The sequence below is a fragment of the Camelus dromedarius genome, chromosome 17, assembly GCF_036321535.1.
Source record: "Camelus dromedarius isolate mCamDro1 chromosome 17, mCamDro1.pat, whole genome shotgun sequence".
NCBI lineage: Eukaryota > Metazoa > Chordata > Mammalia > Artiodactyla > Camelidae > Camelus > Camelus dromedarius.
The window spans coordinates 33,960,280-33,981,279 of record NC_087452.1 but is presented as its reverse complement, the minus strand read 5'-3'; the positions used below and the strand labels follow the sequence as shown (position 1 = coordinate 33,981,279).

Below are 21,000 nucleotides of genomic sequence, written 5' to 3'. Positions count from 1 at the left end.
CTTAAGCCAATTTAGTCTGTCCCTGACAAGCCCAGGCAAAGCCCCAAGGTTTCAGCCAGAGCAGGCTGGGAGACAAGGCCAAGCAGTCTACACCGCCCCTTCACTGGCCCAAAAACCTGCTGCCTGCAAGATTCCCCACAGAGCCACCTACTAGCCTCCTCCATGGGACCCATCTGGATAAAAAACCAGGGCAGCCCCAAGGGGAGGTGTCCCACCTCAGAGCGGCTCTGCCCCTGCCCTCAGGGGCCAGAAAGTTGCCATTTCACTCACATCAATGAACTGCCTGGGCTACCAAGACAGGCTCTGGCATCCCTGTTCCTGGGGACATTTTCCCATATGCTCTCAAGCCGGCCTACTGGCAGCCACGCGCAAAAAAGAACATGGAGGGTGGGCAGGGAGACTGGAAGTGGAAAGGTATAAAACGTGATAGATGGAACAGTGGACATACAACTTGAAGACTAACAAGTCACAGTGCATTGCGCCATGAGACCACCCCTCCCACCCGCCCACCCCACCCCACATCCTCCAGTCTCTGAAAGGGTCCTGGAGAGGCACCTGGAGTCCTTGGAGTTCTGGAATCCATGGGCATTGCACACTGTGCCACTGGCCACACAGATAGTTGGGCTCAGTTTCCACAAACAAGCTATATGAAGGATGCTGAGTATGGCAGCAATGGTTGGAGCCGTATTACAGGGGAAAGGTTCACACAGAGGATCCGTTGAGCCTGCTGACGCACCTCATCATCTGAAGAATGCCTGTCTACCTTGATGGCCTGGAGTTTCAGTAGCTTTGCTGTTCCAGGTCCTCGCCACACCTTAGGGGATCGGGGCCCAAGCCGTGTTCTCTTTCGGGGAGGAAGATCCTTTGCCTCCTCAGCCCTTTTCCTCTTCTGCCCCACAGACTCAGGGCAGCTCTTCCGGCCCCTCCTTGCAGTCCTGGCCTGAACAGATCCTTTTGGCCTGCCTCTGCCCCTGGGCTGGGTCCGAGCCACCTTGGCCCTGGCCCGCACTGCCTTGGCTTTGGCCCTGGCCCGCACTGCCTTGGCTTTGGACCTGGCCCGCACTGCCTTGGCTTTGGCCTTGGCCCGCACTGCCTTGGCTTTGGCTTTGATCCGTGCTGCCTTGGCTTTGGCCTTGGCCTTGATCCGTGCTGCCTTGGCTTTGGCCTTGGCCTTGATCCGTGCTGCCTTGGCCTTTTCCTGGGCCTTGGCAGCTTTGGCCTGTGTTCGAGCCACCTTGGACTGGGCACGGGCAGCTTTGGCCTGGGCCGTTTTGATGCCCAGGGCAGAGCCACCTTTCATTTGCTGGCCACTGAGGGACGTGGTGGCTTTGTAGGTCTTGCTTTGGGGCCCAGTGCCTTGTCTGGGTCCAGCCCTGGGGCCTCTTTGAGTCAGACACTTGGGGCCCTTGTTTGTGGCTTTTCTGGGAGCTTTGGGCTGGGAATTCCCCAGCCTCTTCCCTGGACCTTTCTTCAGCTTCAGGGGAGAGTCTGCAAGTGAGAGCTGCAGTGACTGTGCCTTGTGCTTGGCACTCAAGCAGGGCACGGGAGTCTTGAGTGGAACCAGGGCCTCAAGGACAACGGAGAGCCGCATGGCAGGGTAGACACCTGGATAGAGGTGGGTGGGAAAGCCCACTGCCGCACCCCGGGCACGGCTGGCACTTGACTGTTTCAGGGAGCTCAGTAGCAGGTTGGCAGTAGCATGTTTGGCAAGGGCTGGTGTGGACGCTTTGGCCAGCCTGCCAGACAGTGGCATGGGGAGCAGTGTGGCCTGGCCTGCAGGCAGTTGCATGGCAGTTTGGGGAGCACTGGCTGGAGGTGATGTGGCAGCTGCAGTAGGGGCACGAGCCTGCAGCTTTGTCTGGCTTGGAGGACTAGCTGTGCATGAACTATAGCCATAGACATCACCACTGCGCAGGATGGTAGGTTGGAAGCCATCATCTCGCAGGCCTTGCAGGAAGGCCACAAGCTGAGCCTCTGTGGCACTGAGATCCTGGCTCATGGGGTTAAAGACAAGCAGCGCCTCCTCCAGCGCCTTCTTCCCTGCTGTGGAGATCCGCGACCAGGAGTGCACAGCTTTCTCCTCCACATGCTGCACCACCACGCTCATGGCATTAGGCACTGCAGATCTGCTTGGGTATCCGCAAATAAGTTCTTGGCACCTCCAAGGAAAGAGGAAAAGAGTCAATAAGAATGGCACCAAGACAGGGGACAGGACAGGTAGGTAAGTCAATCAGGGCCAGCATTTTTCACAACACCTAATGACACAGAGAGGCCTGGTGAGAGTGAGTCACTCCTTGGGGAAAAACCCTGGTCTCCTCATCTACCATGGTGGAGGGTGGAGGACAGTCAGAGGCAGTTTTTTCAGGATATGTGCTCATAAGCTCATCAGAGCCATCCAACCTGTTGTCCAGCCCCTGGAATGATTTGGGCTTGGCCAACTCTCTAGTATTATTCTCAACACTGTGAACACAGGCAAATATCTCTGTCCTTCAGGAGACCTGCACAAGATGCAAGATAAAGATACCCTCAAGGTTCTTGGGAGTATACACTGGCACCCAGCTCAGCTTGCCAATGGGTCAGGGAAGGATTCCTGGGATAAGAACACCCAGGTGGGACACGAGTGATGAACAGGAAAAGACCAGACGGAAACAGAGCAAAAAGGGGAACAGCCAATGCATTGGCTCTGAAGTGAGAAAGAGTAAGGCAAACTTGAGTGTGACTAAAATCTGTGGTCAGGGCTGGGAGGTCCAGCTGGAAAAGCAGGTGAAAATAGGGCAATACAAGCTTTGAATGCTCCCTGGATGCTGGCCAAAGGGCCCAGACTTACACCCAAGGTCCATGATCTCTGCTCCTCCAGTTGCTGCTGTTCAGGTGCCCAGGGGCAAATCTTCCTCCCAAGCATAAGTTCTGCTTTCAGAGTTCCCAGACAGACCACTGGGAGGTCCAACTCCTAGTACCAGAGTCATGGAGACCAACCCCAGGGAAAGAGCCAGACTTTCTTTCAACAGAAACTAAAAAGATGATGAGTAGCAGGTACTAGAAACATATCTCTAGGCAATCAAGCAGCCTGGGGCCAAGCAGCCAGACCATGAGCCCAAGGTCTGACAGTGGGAGCTAATGACTCTAAGTAACATGGTTAATAAAGTAGACACTGGACATTTGAATTGTCCTACCTAGGGCTTAGAGGGCTGCAGACCTCGGTACAGCCATTTGAAGCTGTCTGGGAAGACCCAAGTTGCCCCAGGCTTCTCTAAAGAAGCTGTAGGCAGTCAATCATGACTAATTTCCAGCCCAGCCCAGCAATGAGGGGCCCCAGAGGCAGCTCCGCAGCTGCACCAAAGCATTAAAAGATCAGCTGGGATCAAGCAAGTCCCTGGGGCCAAGAGGTGCGTCTGTGCAGCTACTTCCTCTGCCCTAATGGAGCAGAGGAAGTTTTCCCTGGAGGAAGTGCCCTGGAGCTCTTTGTTTGGAAACATTCTTAGATCCTCAGCTGTCTCGGGCTCTTCTCCTCTCCAGAGGCCACTCTCCAAGTACAGCCCTTGCACTTGACTTTAGTACTTTTTTTCCCCCAGGGCGGGTAGTTCCCAGAGCTTTGATCTGTGGAATGAGGAGCCTGTTACTTTCCGAACAGTTAACTGGGGGCTCTTCTGCCCAAGTCGGTCTGGGCCCTTGGGAGGGGTCTTCCGGGCTTTTCAAGAGGTTCCGGAAAACAGATACTGCAGCCCGACCCCTGAGTTCCCTTCACACGTGCCCCCGGGGCCGACAGGGGAGACTGATGAAAGATGCAGTAAGGGAGAGGACCCATCCGAGCCGAACTGGGGTGGGGACAGATCAGGGCCCTCGGGCTAGGAGTCGGCGTTCCTGGGGCCCGAGATGCGGGTAGGAGCGGGGGTCCTGGAGGGAGCGAAATGCACGGGGTGGGCGGTGGGAGCCCGACTGGGTCGCGCAGCCCCAGGGTGGGGTCGTTGGGTACGGGGTGGGGGTTGGGAGTCTCGGCCGGGCCGGCGGAGGGCGTGGGTTCCGAAGGAACCGGCCGCCCGGCCCATCCGCCCGGCCGCCTCGCGGACGGCCCCTCCACGGCGTGGCTAGGCCCATGGCCCGAACCTACCGGCGCCGCCGCGGGGACACAGGACGCGCCTCTGCGCCGCCTCCGCTGCTCCAACATGGCCGCCCGCTGCGCACCGGAAGTGCGCTGCGCTTCCGCTTCCGGGATCTGGCCCGCCCTAGTGACCCTTGACCCCTCAAGACCCCGTTTCCCCCAAAGTCTGGGGGCTGGACAAGTAGGAACCAGGGAAGACTTCCTGGAGGAGGTGGCTGCGGGGACCGCTCCAAACTCTTGCGGGCCTGTGCAGGAGTGTGAGGGACAGAGGCGCTTTCAGAGGCTGCCCGAGGCAGGACTGTGCCTGAGCCGGACACCCTCTCTCAGGGACCTGGTGGTGCAGCGACATCTGCGAGGGATTGCTGGCAAGGTCCAAGCCATCTTTCATTCGCAAGTCCGCTTGCAGCCACTGACAAGGCCTGCCTCTGTCCCAGGTACCTGACCAGAAGGTGAAAGAGGAGTACCCCCTGCCTGAGAGTGTCCCACTGGAGTTCCTTTATTTTGCAGCAGGTGTATCTCTGAGGACAGCAGACCCCCCCCCCCTTTCTGAGAATGCAGCCTACTGCATGTGGCTTGAAAGGCTGGTGTGCACACATGTATTGCACGTAAGCCCAAAGCTGGGCATGTCCAATCTGAGAGTCCCACTATACCAGTGTGGGCCTGAGTGTACTTGCTTACAAACATGCCCACAGGTATGATGGGAGGATCCTGGTCCAGCCTCAGCTCCCTCAATGATAGGAAGCCCTCCCTCAAGTCTTAACTCTGCTCCAAATCCTTGACCTTTGGCCTAAAAGAGTGGGATCTCAATCTTTCCGCTTGTACCCTGGAGCCAGCAGAGGGTGGTGCTTATAGGGCCCACCGCCCAAGCAGCACCAGATGAGAGGACACCAGTAAAAATAAACCCTAGGAGTCTGAAGGGTCAGATTGGTCTCTATTGCTATGACCAAAGGCACCTTTCCTCTCAACCCAGGACTGATAAAGATTTGAGAATGAGTAGCTTAGTAACCCTTGCTCTGAGGGGAACAAAAATGTGATGCCCAAGTTCTACACTGGTTCCCAGAGTCTTCAGAAGGATTTGGTCCCAGTTGCCCACAGTGGGAACTTGCTTGATGACACACCCTTTATTGACTGCTTTCCCTGTCTCCTTGCCATTCATCTGCTGGTGCTTCCTGTCCTCATCTCACATTAACTATATGCACTTGTATCTCAGTCTCCAGGTGTGCTTCTGGGGAAAGTGAGGCAGACACTGTCAATGAAAGAGGGACAAGACTGTAGCAAACACAGACAACCAGGAGGCCCTCTTTTCATAGGTGACCACTGACTTTTATAAATGGATCCCCAATCCACAGACTTAGCCAATACTCTGAATGCTCAGAAGATAGGCCGGGCCAGAGTCTGGGTCTGAGGTGTCAGCCTCTGTCATACCAACTTGCTCTCCCCTGACTTCAGAGTTGGCTAGAGGCAGGCCCAGAACCTTGAAGTTGGACAGTCACAAAGTGTCCTGGGCACCAGAGTAGCCCAGGCCTCAGGCCCTACAGAGTAAGACCAGAATGACCTGCCTGGGAGGTCCCTTGGCCTCTGACTCTTCACCCTCTGCTCAGAGATACCTTCCCACCCAAGCTTGTGGAGAGGCCTGTCAAGTAGTGAGGCTGGCACTGTTTGTTTCTCCCTCCCTGCTAGCCTCAGTGTACACCACAAGGCCTATTCTGTGCCTGGGGAAGGGCGACCCAGCCACAGCCCCTATCACAGGCCCAGGCCACACCCCAAGTGGCCTCCAGGGGGCGCCGCTGCGAAGAGTGTCCTTGGGCTCCTGAGCGCAGCGGCAGTGGGCAGGCGCCCGCCCCTCAAGCCCCCAGGTTCTGCTGGCCCGCCCCCTCGCCGGTGCTTCCCAGGCTGAGTCCCATTCGGAACGCCTCCCACCGTACGCGTGTTGTGCAGCCCACCGCTGCCTCCTTTCTTCCCCAACTTGAGGTCTGACCCCAAATCCTGGGCAGGCCCAGTGTCCACGTGTTGGTCTGTCAGTTCATCCTTTTGCGTGTGACCACAGGTCGGCGCGCCCTGCTCTGTCCACGGCAGGTGCAGGGTTAAAGCCGGGGGGAGGTTTTCCTGAGGCGAGAGGGGGGACGAGGGGCGGACCCCGTCCAGCCCCGCCCCGCGCCGGAGCCGAGCCGGAGCCCCGCCGGAGCCCCGCCGGAGCCCGGCCTCAGCCCCAGCCAGAGCCGGCACCAGCCAAGCCTGAACGGCAGACCCCGCGCACCGGTGGCGCCGGAGCCCGGGCCGGTGAGTCCCGCGGGAGCCGCGCTCAGGGGAAGTTTGGGGCGCGGGGTGTAGAGCCCCAAGCGCGCTCACCGGGACCCGCCCCCCCTCCACGAGCTGGAAGTTTGGGGCCTCCGGAGGCCCTCGCGCCAGGGGCCCCAAGAAACTGGGAAACTTGGGGATCTGCTGTTAGGGAACCCAGAAGTCAGCTGCCCACCCCTGCTGGAAACGCCCTGGACTCTGAGAACGTAGAGTCCAGTGTTCATGGGATCCCCAAACCATCCCCTTCCCCACTTTCGGACACCAAGGTTGGCCTCTGGGGACCTGGCATGGCAAACCTGGGAGGGTAGACCTTGAGGGGAAATGTGGGACTCAGGCCTCCAGCCCCTCCCTTCTCAGTCCCAAACACCCTAATCTTGGCCTTTCGCTGGTGGGAATGGACGAACTCTATGGAATGGCTCCCAAAGGGGTTGTAAGGATACCCTGGAGTCTGATCCATGGCAGCAGGTGAGAGACCCTGATGGCTGCCCAGAGCACACTGGAAGCCAGTAAAGCGGAAGGTACAGTAAAACTCCACTTATGCAGGGCACCAGCATGAGGACTGTTGAGGGGAAAGAAAGAGGTCTAGGGTGAAAAGTCCTATCCTAGTCACCTTACCTCCCACCTAGACCTAGATTCGACCTGGGAGCAGTGAGGGCAGGGAATGGGAGGAGAACTCCTCATGGCCCATAGGAAGGGGTGAAGTTGCCTGGGTGACTGGAAGACTGCCCTCCTTCCCACTCTAGGAGGGCCTCCATAGCAGTGTGCTAGGCAGGGGGGTGGGTCCTCCACCTGCTTTTCCCACCAGCGATTTTGGGCCAGCTCTGCCCTCAGCTACAGGCTGCTCATCTGTATCCTGAGGGGCTGGTCAGTGGCTGACCCTTTGCTTTCCCTCTCTCCTTTAGGTGAAGGCAAAGCCCCTGGACTGGCCAGACGTCCCCTTGTAGCCCTGGTAGAGTCAAGATGAGGTCCCATCATGCCTCTCAGTGAGGCCTGCAGCCTGAGCAGATAGCATGGCCTGCCACTTGAGGTGAACACCATGGCTACTGGAGGTGGCCGAGCCTTTGCTTGGCAGGTGTTCCCCCCCATGCCCACCTGCCGGGTATATAGCACAGTGGCATACCAGGATGGGCATCTGCTAGTGTTGGGGGGCTGTGGCCAGGCTGGACTGCCCCTGAACACTGCCGAGACACTGGACATGGTCTCGCATACATGGCTGGCACTGGCGCCCCTGCCCACTGCCCGGGCTGGTGCAGCTGCTGTGGTACTGGGCAAGCAGGTGCTAGTGGTGGGCGGTGTGGATGAAGGCCAGAGCCCAGTAGCTGCTGTGGAGGCCTTTCTGGCTGACGAGGGCCGCTGGGAGCGCCGGGCCACCCTCCCTCAGGCAGCCATGGGGGTTGCGACTGTGGAGAGAGGTGAGTGACCTCCCCAGGAAGGTCCTTCAGGTGCCCCAACACTCTCCATTCTTTCCTGATTTGGTCCCTTACCTTCCAAGATTCAGCAAGTGCTGTAAATTTTACCTAGGTGCCCTGGACATGGCTTTCCCCCTGTACTCTTCCCTACCTAGCTTTGAGCTGGGCTGGCAGCAGCCTTAACTGCCTTTTCCAGCTGTGAGGTGGGAGGCAGAGCCCAGGCTAGTCCCCAGCATGATGGGAGGCCCCAACCACCTCCCTCCCCTATTCCTCCTCTCCAAGAGTCGAGGAGGGGTGGCCCGATGACTCCCACAGTTATAAATAGTCTGGGAGAGGGGGAGGGGAGCAGGGCCCTGGCTCAGAGCCTGGCAAATGCTTAGATTCCTCGTACCACACACACAAATCAGTGAGCCTGAGATGGACAAAGGCCAAGCTGGCCTGGGGACAGTTGCCATGGAAGCCCATCTCCCTAAGGCCCCCAGCTGACTCTGAGGGCATAACAGAGCAAGAACCTACTCTAGTGAAAGGACAGGGCACAGAGGTGCTGACAGGACTCCAGGGCAGAAGGCCTGTGGACAGTACCCCCATCCCACAGGCCCAAGCCCCTCTCCCAACCCTGCAGCTGACCCTCAGAGCCCCCTCCCCAGTCTCAGCTCCATGCTGAACAGATATCCATATGGCCCTTACTCCTGGCTTAAACCATTCTCCACCCTCCTTCCCCCATGAGAGTCCCCACCTTGTGGTCTCCAGTTCTGACCACCGGGCCCTGCTTGAATGCCAGACTTGGTTGCCATAGCGTCTCCAGGGAGACGGAGACGGATTATAATTAGATCTGCTGCCTCCTGCTCTTCACTTGGAGGGGCCCTGGCCAGAGTGGGAATCCTAGCTCTCCCAGCCTCCCAGGAGGGTTTCTGCTGCTGGAGAAGAGTACTATAAACTTGTGTCCCAAACCACCCCCCACCTGATCAGGGCAATTGTCAGGGTGGGGTGTCCTAGCCAGGCTTGGATAGAGTGTGAATTACTCTTTTCTATGCAGATGGTATGGTGTATGCTCTGGGGGGAATGGGCCCTGATACGGCTCCCCAGGCCCAGGTTCGGGTGTATGAACCCAGACGGGACTGCTGGCTTTCACTGCCCTCGATGCCAACACCCTGCTATGGGGCCTCCACATTTCTGCATGGGAACAAGATCTATGTCCTGGGTAAGGACCTGGGGGATTTGGGAAAGGAAATGAAGTCCAGAAGCACCTATCCCTGTGGAGTGGTTGGGATTAAGCTTGGTTTGGGATGGTGGAACAAGAGAAGCTTTGTTGGGTTGAGCCAGGGTTGCTCTGAGGCTCTGACCTCTGGTGGTCTGCTGGGGCTGGAAAGCCAAACCCCACTACCTGAGGACCTTTGGGGTGGGTGATCCATGCTCTGGTGTGCACACAGCTGGGTATGGGTGGCTGGGGTTGGCAGTGGTAAAGGCTCAGCAACCTGGTATAGGAAGAGCCTGCCAGGGCCCCTGGGCTGCTTCCTAGGTCCCCAAATTCCATTGGCAGGGGGCCGCCAGGGCAAGCTCCCAGTGACTGCTTTTGAGGCCTTTGATCTGGAGGCCCGTACCTGGACCCGACACCCAAGCCTGCCTAGCCGCCGGGCCTTTGCTGGCTGCGCCATGGCCGAAGGCAGCGTCTTTAGCCTGGGTGGCCTGCAGCAGCCTGGGCCTCACAATTTCTACTCCCGCCCACACTTTGTCAACACTGTGGAGATGTTTGACCTGGAGCATGGTAAGCAGTGGCTGGTCTGGGCAATCTTTCCACTTTTGGGGATGGAAGGGTACAGTGTGTGTGTCAGGGGGTTGATCTGACCTTCCCTGTCCTGTAGGGTCCTGGACCAAGCTGCCCCGAAGCCTGCGCATGAGGGATAAGAGGGCCGACTTTGTGGTTGGCTCCCTTGGGGACCATATCGTGGCCATTGGGGGCCTAGGTGAGTCTCTGTTGGACTAGGTATGTGAGAGGGATCCCAAGACAGGAAGGAGAGCCTCTCCTCCCTGCCCCACATGGGCACCACCTCCTGCCCTTCTATAGGCACTCCAGGGGTCAGGGCTTTGTGAAATTCCCTTTCCCAATCTGTGAAGCAGGCAGCAGATGGTCTACCTGACTCAGCTCTTAGGGTGTCCCTCAGTGCCTAACTGGGTTCTGTACCAGCAGGGTCCTAGGAAACAGGAACAGGACAAATGACCACTGAATACTGGAGAAATAGAAATGTGAATGAATAAATGAACAAGAGATGAATGGGGGCAATGAATAACAGGCCACAGATAGCCCATCCTGGGGCGATGCATGCTGGGTCATGCTCTTGGTTCAGGGAGCAAAAGAGCTGTAGGCCCTGCAGCCTGTGCCCTTTACAACTTCTGTCTCCTTCCTGCAGGAAACCAGCCGTGCCCTCTAGGCTCTGTGGAGGGCTTCAGCCTAACACGGCGGCGCTGGGAGGCACTGCCTGCCATGCCTACGGCCCGCTGCTCCTGTTCTAGTCTGCAGGCTGGGCCCCGGCTGTTTGCCATCGGGGGTGTGGCCCAGGGTCCCAGTCAAGCTGTGGAGGCATTGTGTCTGCGTGATGGAGTCTGAATGCCTGATGGGACCTGTCCCCTGGAGCAGCTCAGTGCCAAAGCAGATGCCTGTGGTTCCTTTTGCTGCCGAGGAAGCTAACTGTGGCTATGTGGGATGAGGGAGGCACAGGGCGGGGCACTTGAGTCACTGCCTCAGGGATTTAGGGGTGGCCTTCTCATCTTTAGCGCAGGACATACATACGCTTATACCCACATTTACCCCCCCATTCATTCATGGACCATGCCCAGCTCCACCCTTGTTCTGGAACCTACTAGGCCCTCTGTCCAACTGGGAAGTAGGGGAAGGGAGAGCTGGTCTCATGTACCACAGGGTCAGTGCCTACCTGGAGTTGAGTTGATCAGGCCCACCCCAATGGCTGTTCCTGAAAAATCCTGTCAGCCGGCCTTGAAGGCCCCTGTGGATCCAGGAGAGTTCAGAGAGGGTGGGAACACAGAGGGGTGGAGGGGTGGATGTAGGAACCTCCAGAGGGCCAGAAGAATGTTGGCTTTGGGCTCTTTACACGGCTGGCTGTGTGACTTTGGGCGAGTCATTTCACCTCTCTGTGCCTCAGCATCCTCATCTATAAATGAGGATCTCTGAAACCTTCCTGCCCTACCTACCTCACAGGGCTGTTGTGAGGACCTAGGGAGTTCAGATGTGGAAGTAAAACTGCTGCTAAAATCTGGTATATAGCCCTTGGTGTGGACTCCTGTGTTGACCCTGCACCCCTGGCCCTCCTTTGGGCACCTTAACTCTCCCAAGGATGAGGGTCTAGAGGAGCCTTTAGGACCTGGCCTCTCCCCTCAGAGTGTTCTGGTGTCTCAGCCCCACCTAAGCCTCAGTTTCTCTCTTGGTGACATAGGATGACCACCATCCCCCACTGCCCTGGGTGTTAGAGCACACTCACAGGAAGACCAGAGCTCAGAAAACTATAACAAAATGCCACACGATCAGGATGACCTCCAGAGCCATGTTGCACAGCATTTCCTCAAAGCCTCTGTTCATCTCCATAGGGAGAGGTGGTTCAGTGGAAGTCCAGCAGGGGCTGCTCCCTCTGTCCCAGCTGTGGGGAAGCTGTCTCTTAGGCAGGACTGTGTGGCCACTCACTAGACCCCTAGAGGCAGTGGCCTCCCAGAGAATGCAAAACTGCCAGCCCTTGCCTTCTCCTCTGGTCTTTGCTGCCCACTAGTAGGGGCCATTGACTCTGCTTTCTCTGCCACCACACTTGATTGCAAGGGGTTCACAGCTGGGTTTGCAGCAAGAGTGGTCCTGGAACCCACCCACTGTGGCCAAAGTATCCCTCCGGGACCCTTAGCCTCCTGCAGGCCTTACCTCCTCTCACTCAGTGGCAGGGCTCCCAAGGCAGCATCTCCCCTGCCCAGTACAAGGTGTGTGGCACAGGCACCATAGGAGCCAGGCCTAGGGCCTGGCAGTGCCTTTCTCCAGCCTCTGAGATCCCTTGGGCTGCAAGCACAGACAGGCCACTGTGTCAGCTGTCCTTGTTTAATGTTCTGGACCAGTTTAGACACTCGGAGACCCCAGCATGAAGGTAATGCTGCAGCAGCTTGGGTCTTGGGGTCCCTGGGAGGTTAGGCAATGTGTCAGTGACCCGGGCCTGGGGCCCCATGTTGTCACTGCCACAATGGCCACCCCGGGATGGCTGGCAGAAATTCTGCTGGTAAGTGGTGCAGATACGGGGAGGCTGGATCTGTACAAAGTGGACAAGGCGCTGGGGGAGTTCACTGAGTCCTGGCCCTGACCGGAAATCAGCCTGGTAGGAGGATTCGAGGGGCCGCTGTTGGCGCAACTCCAGCTCACAGGGTGCCCAGCGCAGGAAGGTGTGCTGTTGCCACAGGCGCTCCAGGTCTTTCCGCCTTCCAATTCCCTGGAGCAGGCAATAAGGGCCCTCCTCAACGGTACGGGCCCTTGGCCCACAGTCCTGGTACCAGGCAATTCCTTGGGCCTCTCCTAAACCGAGGCCTGCCTAGTGATGCCTGACCTGTGCCTAAGCTTTCTGGCCTGCCTTCCCAGCCATACTTTCCATTCCAGAGTGAATGAAGCCCCCGGAAAGTCAGTGGCCCCAGGATATTTGTACATTAGGCAAGCTGGTGGAGGAAACCAAAGTGGAGGTACATCTGTTTGGGGAATGATCTGTTTCCCAGAGGAGAGAGGTTGTCAGGCAGACAGACACCCTTTGTATAAAGGAGCCCTCCTTCCCCTCAGTGTCTTATCCCCTCCTCCCTACCTCAGCTTCAACCTGGGCTGGGGGCCTACCCATTCTCCTTTCTCTCTCTAGCACTCACTCTGTCGAAGGAAGTACGGTTGTCATGCTTGGAGAAGAAATGTTGCTGTGCTGGCTCCTTGAAAGACAGTGAGAAAGAAGGTGAATGAGAAAAAATGATGCTTACCTGTCCCCAAGACATTACCTCAGGGTCCCATAATGGAGGGAAGTTGCCAGGAGCCACCACCCTTAAACTGCTAACCTGCCAACACCCTGAAAGGGCAGATACAAATTAAAGCAACCAAGTCACTCCTGGGCCATCTCATCCTAGCAGTTACTCCCAAAGCAGAAGTCTTTGGGGCCACTGATTGAGGATGGGCCTGAGGCATCTTGCAGGACATCCTGCCATCAGTGAGGCAATGGCTCGTTTCCATCAGGCCCATTAGCTCTATATCTGCCAGGACCAGGCTCCAGCTCTCTGTTTCCCTCTTTTACTCTCTCATCAGTAATCCAGGCTCTTGGCCCTAAGGACCACCTTGAAACTGAAATTCTCTCTATAGTTCAAGCTCTCTCCTAAACTCCAGACTCACTAGCTAACAGCCTGTTCCACATCCCCAGGTAAATGTCAAATGGGCATCTCCAAACACATGACTGAGCTCTGTATCATTCCTCAAACCCACCCCATCTTCAGCCTCCCACAGCTCAGGTCATGGCAGCTAGATCCTGCCAAACACCTTGGAGTCCCTTTAATTCTTTTCCTTCACAACCTATATCCAATGTGCCAGGAAATCCTGTTGATACCTCCTTCAATATATACCCAGGATCAGACCACTCCTCAGCATGGCCACTGCTTTCCCTGGTCCAAGTCACCTTCCTCTCATCCTGAATTACTGCCAGAGCTTCCTACTTGCCCCTTGTCCCTGCTTCCAAGCTTGCCCCTTCAGTCTATTGTCCTCTTAGCAGAGTAATTATTTTAATATGTAGATCAGATCACACTCCTTGTTTGCCAAAATCCACAATAGTTCCACTTGTTTGTAAAAGCCAAAGTCATCACAGAGGTCCCTGGGACCCACATGATTTTGATTTCTCTACTTCCTCCAGCCACACTGGCATCTTCACTGCTCCCCAAATACACTAGCTACTCACCTTGGACCTTAGTACTACCTGTTCCTTTTGCCTGGAACTCTTCTCCCAGCTGGCCATGACTCCCTCTCACCTACCCCTTGGGAGGCCTTCCTTGACCACTACATCAGCAGTCCCATCACCCAACCCCACATTTTTAATTGTCTAATGAACTATATGACTACATATTATGATGTTGCTTATCATATGATGCCCCTGACTAGAGCATAAGCTCCTCAAGGGCAAAGGTTACTGTCTATCTTACATCTATATCTCCAGCACAGAGCCTGGCACTGCACTGCGCTCAATTCATGTTTGCTGTTAAATCAGTGAACAGGGACAGAGGGTCCCCAGGGCATTTGCTTTGGCCCAGTTGGGGCCAGAGAGCCATGCCCCATCCCCAGGCAGAGCAAGACCACTTCTCAGGCCCCTAGACCTCAGCAGGAATCTCTCCCAAGGCAGTCGAGTCTTTGCCCCCAGGACCCCACTCCCCAGCCACTCAGCTTCTCCTGCTGCAGGCCTGAATGTAGTACCTGACCTGGTAAGTTCAGTATTGGCTAGGTTAGGATATGAGCAACGGCTGACAGCAGGTTCCTAGGTAAAAGTCAGGGGCTAGCTCCATCCCAGATTCCTGAACCATAATCTTTAGAGTGGAGCCTTTAATAAGCTCCCCTATTGGGACCTCCTGCCTTAGACAGCTGGTTGTGGTCTCCAAATAGAATGAAAGCTCCATGAAGGTAGGAAGACAGCTTGCCTTACCTTTCATTCCTCATAAAACCAAGGTGATGCAACAGAAATTAAAAACCCAGGGCCCTTTTAGAAAAAAATATAGGAAAAAATCTTCAGAATCCAGAGACATGCAGAGTTTTTAGGCATGGCACCAAAAGCAAGAGCCATAAAAGAAAAAATTGATAAATTGGAACTCATCTGAAGTTTAAAAAAATTTGCTCTGTGAAAGTCCATATGAAGAGGATAAAAAGACAAGTTACTAACTGGGAGAAAATATTTGCAAACCACAGATCCAATAAAGGACTAGTATCTAGATGTATAAAGAACTCTCACAACTCAACAGTAAAATAACAAACAATTCAACTGGAAAATGGGCAAATGACATGAAGACATTTCTTTAAAGGGCATATACAGATGATAAATAACACATGAGAAGATGTTCACCATCACTGAACATAATGGAAATGCAAATTAAAACCACAATGCACAAAATGTTGGTGAGAATTCAGAGAAATCAGAAATTCAGAGAAATCAGATCATTCATACATTGCAGGTGAGAATGTAGAATATAAAACAGCCACTCTGGAAAACAGTTTGGCAGTTAAAAAAAAACAAAAAACAAAAAACAACTTAACATGCAACTACATTATGATCCAGCAATTGTACTCCTGATCATCTAGCCCAAAGAAATGAAATTTTATGTTCACCAAAAAAAACTGTATATAAATGTTCATAGCAGCTTTATTTGTAAGAGGTAAAAATGGGAATCAGCCCAGATATCTTTCAATAGGTGAATGGTTAAGTAAACTGCTATATACATACTACAGAATACTACTCAGTAATGAAAAGGAATGAACTGCTGATACACACAACAATTTGGATGAATCTTCAGGAAGTTACACTGATCAAGAAAAATCAATCCCCAAAGGTTGCATGCTGTATCATCCCATTTACATAACATTTTTGAAGTGACAAAATTTTAGAAATGGAGGAGAGACTGGTGGTTGCCAGGTATTAGAGTCAAGGGAAGAGTGGAGGAATGAGAAGCTGGTGGGTGCAGTCATAAAAGGGCAAGACCAGGGATCCTTGTGATGTTGGTCAGTATCTGGACTGTAGTGGTGGCTACAAAAGCCTACACAGGTGATAAGATTTTATAGATCTTGATATACACACATAAGTGAGTACAAGTTAAACTGGGGAAATCTGAATGAGATAGGTGGATTGCATCAATGTCAATGTCCTGGTTATGATATGATACTATAGATTTGCAAAATGTTACCATTGGAGGAAACTGGGCAAAGCATAGAAGAGACCTCTCTATACTATTTCTTACAACTATTTATAAATCTACAATCATCTCAATAAAAATTTCAATTAAAAAAACCTAGGCGTCTGGGACATCTTCCAATTAACCCCTCCAATTTCTTCCCCATTTCAATCCTCAGCTATAAAATTGTACACAGCCCTACAATGTGGAGGCAGCTCTGACTCAGGCAACTCATTCTTCTTACAGTGACAGGATAATCTATCGACTCCCACTGACTTGAGTTTTATTCTCACAACTGTGGGAGCCTGGTAAAAAGTGCAGTCATTTCCTCTCTATCCAGGCAGTTCTGAGTATCCTTGTCCCTGAGGAGAATTTCACCTGCATCTTTGTTTCTAAAAAAAAGGGCTACTTTTCCACTGAGGTGGTAAAACCCATGGTCTCTGAGCAGGTGGGGCTTGGGCTGGGGTTCCAGCTGAAGAAGTCTTGGAGGAGAGGTAGGTTTCCTGGGATGGGTCAGTGTTTGCATGTGGGAGGGCTAAGGGTCCCTGTGGAGGCTGGGCAGTGTGCAGTCAGCCGGATACTGAGTGAGGAGCCCCTGTGGCAGACTGAGGAGTGGTGGAGGGTGGGGCAGAGGAAGGGACACAGCAATCATGGCACCACCAATGAGGGACCTGACTCCAACCAAGCCCCTGGGACTCTTGTCTGACCTTAAGAACAAACAAGACCAGGATTATATTTCCCAAGCGTCAGATAGAAAGAAATTAAAAAGAAAATGAAGAATAAAAATAAAAAAGAGTTTTCTTACATCTGAATGACAAAATTTCTACCTGCTCCAAACTGAAGTAAAGTGGATGCTGTATCTTGGAAAGGTCTTCAACAAGAATAGCTACAATCAGCCAGCTGACACCTGGTATCTCTCAGCTAATAAGAGAAAAGAATGTGCACCTTCCTTGAGCAGCCCAGCTAACTAAAACAGCTTTCGATCGAGAAAGAGCCAGGAGACTTGGCATTTGTACAACCGGAACCTAACACACAGATCATACTGTTTGGGGTTACTGATAATGCTGATAAATGCTTTATGTAGCAAGTCTTCAATCAAAACATGTGCCCAAATATGTCCCCTACTCTGTTCCTGGAGGACGGATTGAGAGAATATTCGGTTCTTTGGGATGAGAGCTGCCACTGAGGACTACTACAAACACCTAGCAGGAAGTCCCCAGGTTGCTTCTGTCCCTGCACTACCCAGACCTCATCACTCTCTCAGGGAGAGTAGCCCCGGATGAGCAGTCTGGAGCTGCATTTCGGCCTGGCTCAGTAGGCTATGCCAGGCAGCCCTTCCAACTGGCATGCTAAGAAAATTCAGGCTCTGCAGCACAGCAGACTCCAAGACCCTGCTCTTGGCCTGGGAAAGCAATTTGTAGAGAATCCAGGTGGCCAAATAGGACCTGGCTAGAGGCTGGGAAGCAAGAAGCTGCAGTGGGCAGAGCCTGTTCCAGGCATACCTCCAGGTCCCCCTTAGCCCTCTTCCACCCTAATCCAGCCCAGGAGTCTTATCTGAGCACACTTTTCCCCAGATTGCCTTCCTTCTGACCACTGGGGTGCCCTGGAAGAAGATGGAGGGAAGATGGGAGGAGGTGTTTCTTCTCCTGGCTCCAACTCAGGCCAACCCCCTCCACGACTCTCTCCTTCTGGGTTCTAGGAGCACCCCCTTCCCCTTGTCCCTTCAGGCCCAGCAGTACTGATAACTCAGTTTTACCACCCTGTGAGACTGCTTTTTCCTGAGGCCCCAAACCTACTCTTCTGAATGTATACCCTCCTGAGTTCCCCTGTTTCGAGTGGGCTTTTTACTGTTGTGACTCTGACTAATGCTAGTGCCTCCTTGTCTCCAGGCCTGGAAGTAGTGGAGGGCCTGGATCCCTCCATCCCTCTCCTGTTTTCTGGAAGCCTTTTCTAGCCACCCTAGGCCACTTTTGCCATCAATACTTTCCAATCCTCCTTGGCTAGGCATGGGAGTGGGTACATGCTACTTTTAATGCTGTCTCCCTGACCAGAGGAGGTCTCCTACTCACTCCTGAGCCCCTGGACTATAAAGCTGACTGTGAGCTAGAGTGGACTTTCACCGCATGAAGGAATCTGTGCTGAAGGGCAGCTGTTGGCAAAGCTCAGGGCTTACTTCTTGGGTTCTGGAGGCTCTTTCCCTCTGGCCACCCATCCCACCTAGGCCCTGACCCTTCCTCCATGCAGAAGGAGCACTGAGCAAGACTGCCTGGTACTGGCTCTACTCCATGCTATCTGCAGGGGGAAGACCTGACATTTCAGGGGAAGAGGGTCCAGGCCTCATGCAAGTCCCAGGGCTAGGCTGGCCTTGTGACAGTCCAGCTGTGGTGGTGCTGAGGATAATGCTCTTGGGGCCAGAGAAGCAGAATCTGGCCCAACTGCCCTAGTTGCCCCCAGGGCCACCTTTTACCTGACATCGCTGCAGGAACACTGCTGGAGGCTGGGGCTTGGCTGCAAGGCGGTATTCTCGAGAACTTTCACCCTTGAATTGGCCTCTGTAGTGCCCATAGAAGCCATTGTTGTGCTGTAACAAGGCAGGCTTAAAGGTGAATCCCAGCCAAACCCCTACTCTTGAGTCCCAGACCTTGGGTCCCCCAGGCTAGAAGCCTCTCCTGGGAGCTCCTCACAGAATAGAAAGAATCAGAGAACAGGGGACACCCTGGGCGAGGGGCCAGCTGAGAGCCCAGGGGGAGACATCTCCCTCCACCATTAGAGCAGTTGGCCTCAGCTGTGCTGGCCCACCTGGGAGGGTTATGTGTGTGTGTAAGGAAGGGGTAATTTCCTTCTTTCCTCCCTCCCTCATTCCTTTCTCCCTCTCTCCTCCTTTCTCTCCTTCTCTTTCTTTCCTTCTTTCTTCATAGGGTCCTAATATGGGCTAGGGTGACAGCAGTGAGAAGACAGAAAGACCCTGGCCCCTATGAAACTTCTTCCTGATGGGGGAGAGAGACAAGTGAAAAGGGTCGGGAAAGAAATAACCTGATGACTAGATCGAGTGACAGGGAACAGGGACAGCACCTCATGACAATGGGGGTGATACCTGACCATGAGAGCAGTGGAAGAGCATTCTATGTGGTGGGAAATGCAGGTGCAAAGATATAGAGGCCAGAGAGAGAGTAGTGTTGGAAGAACAAAAGAACAACAACAAAAAGAGGCCTTATGACTTAAGGATTGCGACCAAGCTGGGGAGAAGCCAGGTGAGGTCAAGGAGAGACAGGTCCTAGACTGGGTTAGAAATATGAATTCTCTTCTAAAAGCAAGGGAAGATTTCAGCAGGGGAGGGTATCAGATAGGTTCTGAATTGGTGTGAGTTATGAAGCACTGAGCAGACTTTTGAGAACAGTGCCACCGTCTAGTGATGCGGTTTTTCCCCAGGGGATCTGAAAGGAAGTCCCTTTCATTGTCCTCTCTAATAGGTCAAAGGTCCCAGAAGAGCAAGGATTAAGTGGATCCATATTTTGCATCTATTGACAAAGTCATGAACATCTCTTCGCCACACATTTTACTATTCTGGAGCAAGTAGGGCACCCTCTGAAACTGGAGCACCTAAGCAAGGGATCAACTTGCCAAAAGAAGTATTTCACCAACAGTGGATACCTTCTAGAGACAATTTCAGAGATAAGGACCGACAGAAGACAGAAATGAGCCCCTATCAAGGGTATAAGGAGCTGTACTGCGCTGATGTCATTGGGCTGACAACATGGATGACCAAGTCTGGTCAGTGAACTCCTAATGGCCCAACCTCATTGTCCTGAATGCTCCCTGGATAGGACAGTGCATCTAGTCCACTCCATGATCATAGCCCTGAGCAGAAAGAATTTGTCCCAAGCTGGCCTCTGGCCATCAAAGTGGGTTCCTAAGTATGACTGGGAAGCCCCTTATCTTTTCATTCCACTGAGGGCTTGGGTCTTCCAACTTATCTGTCCATCCTTCTACTACCTGTCAAGCACCCCTTTCTATTCAGTTTAGTTCAACAGTATTTATTGGGCCTTTACTGTATTCCAGGCATGGGACAAGACGTGGAACATACATATAGAAGAAAACAGTGTTTAAATAAATCCTAAAGATGTTCTCAGTCTAGACAGCAGTCAAACTACACAAGTTTGGTGGGGATCAACCAAAGGACTGGAAATAAATGGAGCAGCTGGAGAAGTAAGAGGATCAGCTAGTTAGCATGAGACCAGGATACATGGAAGGAGACATGGTGTCAGGAAGACGAGGTAAGCTCAGGATGGCTGAGGGGGAGTGCGTAGTTTGGCGGTACCCCTTGAGCCTGGATGCCAGATGAAACCTTTCTTGCTTCACTCTTAGGATTCATTCAAATTACAGGTACTACCCCAGGGCCAGGGGCCACGATTAATTGTAAAGTGTACTCTTACCCAGGAGCCTACTAAAGCACTTTGCATCTTTCCAGGAAAGGAGCAGAAAAGGCAAACTTTCCTCTTGTCTTTTTCAGGCTACATCTAGAGAAAGAGCATCTCAGCAGGTCAACTTCTTGTTGCTTAGTGACAAAGGGAGGTTGTGACTACACAATGCTCCTAATTGTTGAGGCAGTGCCCGGCCTGCTAACCCTCTATACTTCCTGCTCTGTTTTTACTTCTCTCTGAGAGAAAGCTGCCCCTCAGCTAACAGCTTGGGAGAATTTTTTTGTGTGGGGGGGAGAGTTTTTATATAAAGAAACATATAAGGCTCCACAGTGGAGTCTGATGAACACACAGACAATGAAATATCAAAGAACATTTTAGAGGCAACTCCTGCATTTTTAAAACTGTGCAACCATAGTGCCAGGGATGTAAATTTAGAGCACATTCCGTGGAGTCAGAATAAATGCTAAAGGAGCTGGTAGGATAAAAATGCTGCTTCAGAATTAGGCTCTGTCAACTTCTCAGGAGTTTGTGGTAACTGGCAACACTAATCATGGCAAGTGAATGTTAAAAGGGCCCAAGTGAAGGAGGAGAGCAAAACAGAGCAGCAAAAGCAGCAGCATGAAAATATTTGACATCGTGGTTCCATTCCAAGCTAGCCTTGCACAGAGTTGTAAGACAGGGATGTGAACAGTTCACTCCTTTTACTAACCCAAAGAAGCTGGTGATCAGCTTCCAAAAATATGCCAATGAAAAGTTCAACAACAGGAAACACTCAGACCTGCTGATGTCACTGGCACACAAGCCCTACCAGCCAGAAAGTCCACCCTATTAGTATAGTTACCCTGGA

General features: G+C 53.3%; 3 protein-coding genes across 3 annotated transcripts; 1 reads left to right on the top strand and 2 right to left on the bottom strand.

Annotated features, from left to right (window-relative positions):
* Positions 1-407: 407 nt before the first annotated feature.
* Positions 408-4,184, bottom strand: CCDC71 (coiled-coil domain containing 71). Its single transcript, XM_010978529.3, has 2 exons — positions 4,109-4,184; positions 408-2,159 (listed from the first exon to the last, which is right to left on the bottom strand). Exon 2 carries the CDS (start codon positions 2,105-2,107, stop codon positions 644-646), a length of 1,464 nt encoding a protein of 487 aa, XP_010976831.2. The 5' UTR covers positions 2,108-2,159; positions 4,109-4,184; the 3' UTR covers positions 408-643.
* Positions 4,185-6,246: 2,062 nt separating this feature from the next.
* Positions 6,247-11,081, top strand: KLHDC8B (kelch domain containing 8B). Its single transcript, XM_031470308.2, has 6 exons — positions 6,247-6,379; positions 7,300-7,809; positions 8,843-9,007; positions 9,347-9,571; positions 9,669-9,770; positions 10,215-11,081. Exons 2-6 carry the CDS (start codon positions 7,434-7,436, stop codon positions 10,409-10,411), a joined length of 1,065 nt encoding a protein of 354 aa, XP_031326168.1. The 5' UTR covers positions 6,247-6,379; positions 7,300-7,433; the 3' UTR covers positions 10,412-11,081.
* A 696-nt stretch (positions 11,082-11,777) lies between these two features.
* Positions 11,778-20,192, bottom strand: C17H3orf84 (chromosome 17 C3orf84 homolog). Its single transcript, XM_010978508.2, has 4 exons — positions 20,166-20,192; positions 18,200-18,313; positions 12,697-12,753; positions 11,778-12,299 (listed from the first exon to the last, which is right to left on the bottom strand). Exons 1-4 carry the CDS (start codon positions 20,190-20,192, stop codon positions 11,883-11,885), a joined length of 615 nt encoding a protein of 204 aa, XP_010976810.1. The 3' UTR covers positions 11,778-11,882.
* Positions 20,193-21,000: the final 808 nt, after the last annotated feature.

Excerpts from the sequence above, each read along its gene's own strand:
- CCDC71 (XM_010978529.3), bottom strand. The coding sequence starts at position 2,107 with ATGAGCGTGGTGGTGCAGCATGTGGAGGAGAAAGCTGTGCACTCCTGG.
- KLHDC8B (XM_031470308.2), top strand. The coding sequence starts at position 7,434 with ATGGCTACTGGAGGTGGCCGAGCCTTTGCTTGGCAGGTGTTCCCCCCC. Across the intron at positions 7,810-8,842 it reads GGTTGCGACTGTGGAGAGAG|ATGGTATGGTGTATGCTCTG; the intron begins GTGAGTGACCTC and ends TTTTCTATGCAG. Across the intron at positions 9,008-9,346 it reads GAACAAGATCTATGTCCTGG|GGGGCCGCCAGGGCAAGCTC; the intron begins GTAAGGACCTGG and ends TTCCATTGGCAG.
- C17H3orf84 (XM_010978508.2), bottom strand. The coding sequence starts at position 20,192 with ATGCAAAGTGCTTTAGTAGGCTCCTGG. Across the intron at positions 18,314-20,165 it reads GTGCTTTAGTAGGCTCCTGG|CACAACAATGGCTTCTATGG; the intron begins GTAAGAGTACAC and ends GCCTTGTTACAG. Across the intron at positions 12,754-18,199 it reads TGTTCCTGCAGCGATGTCAG|GAGCCAGCACAGCAACATTT; the intron begins GTAAAAGGTGGC and ends CTGTCTTTCAAG.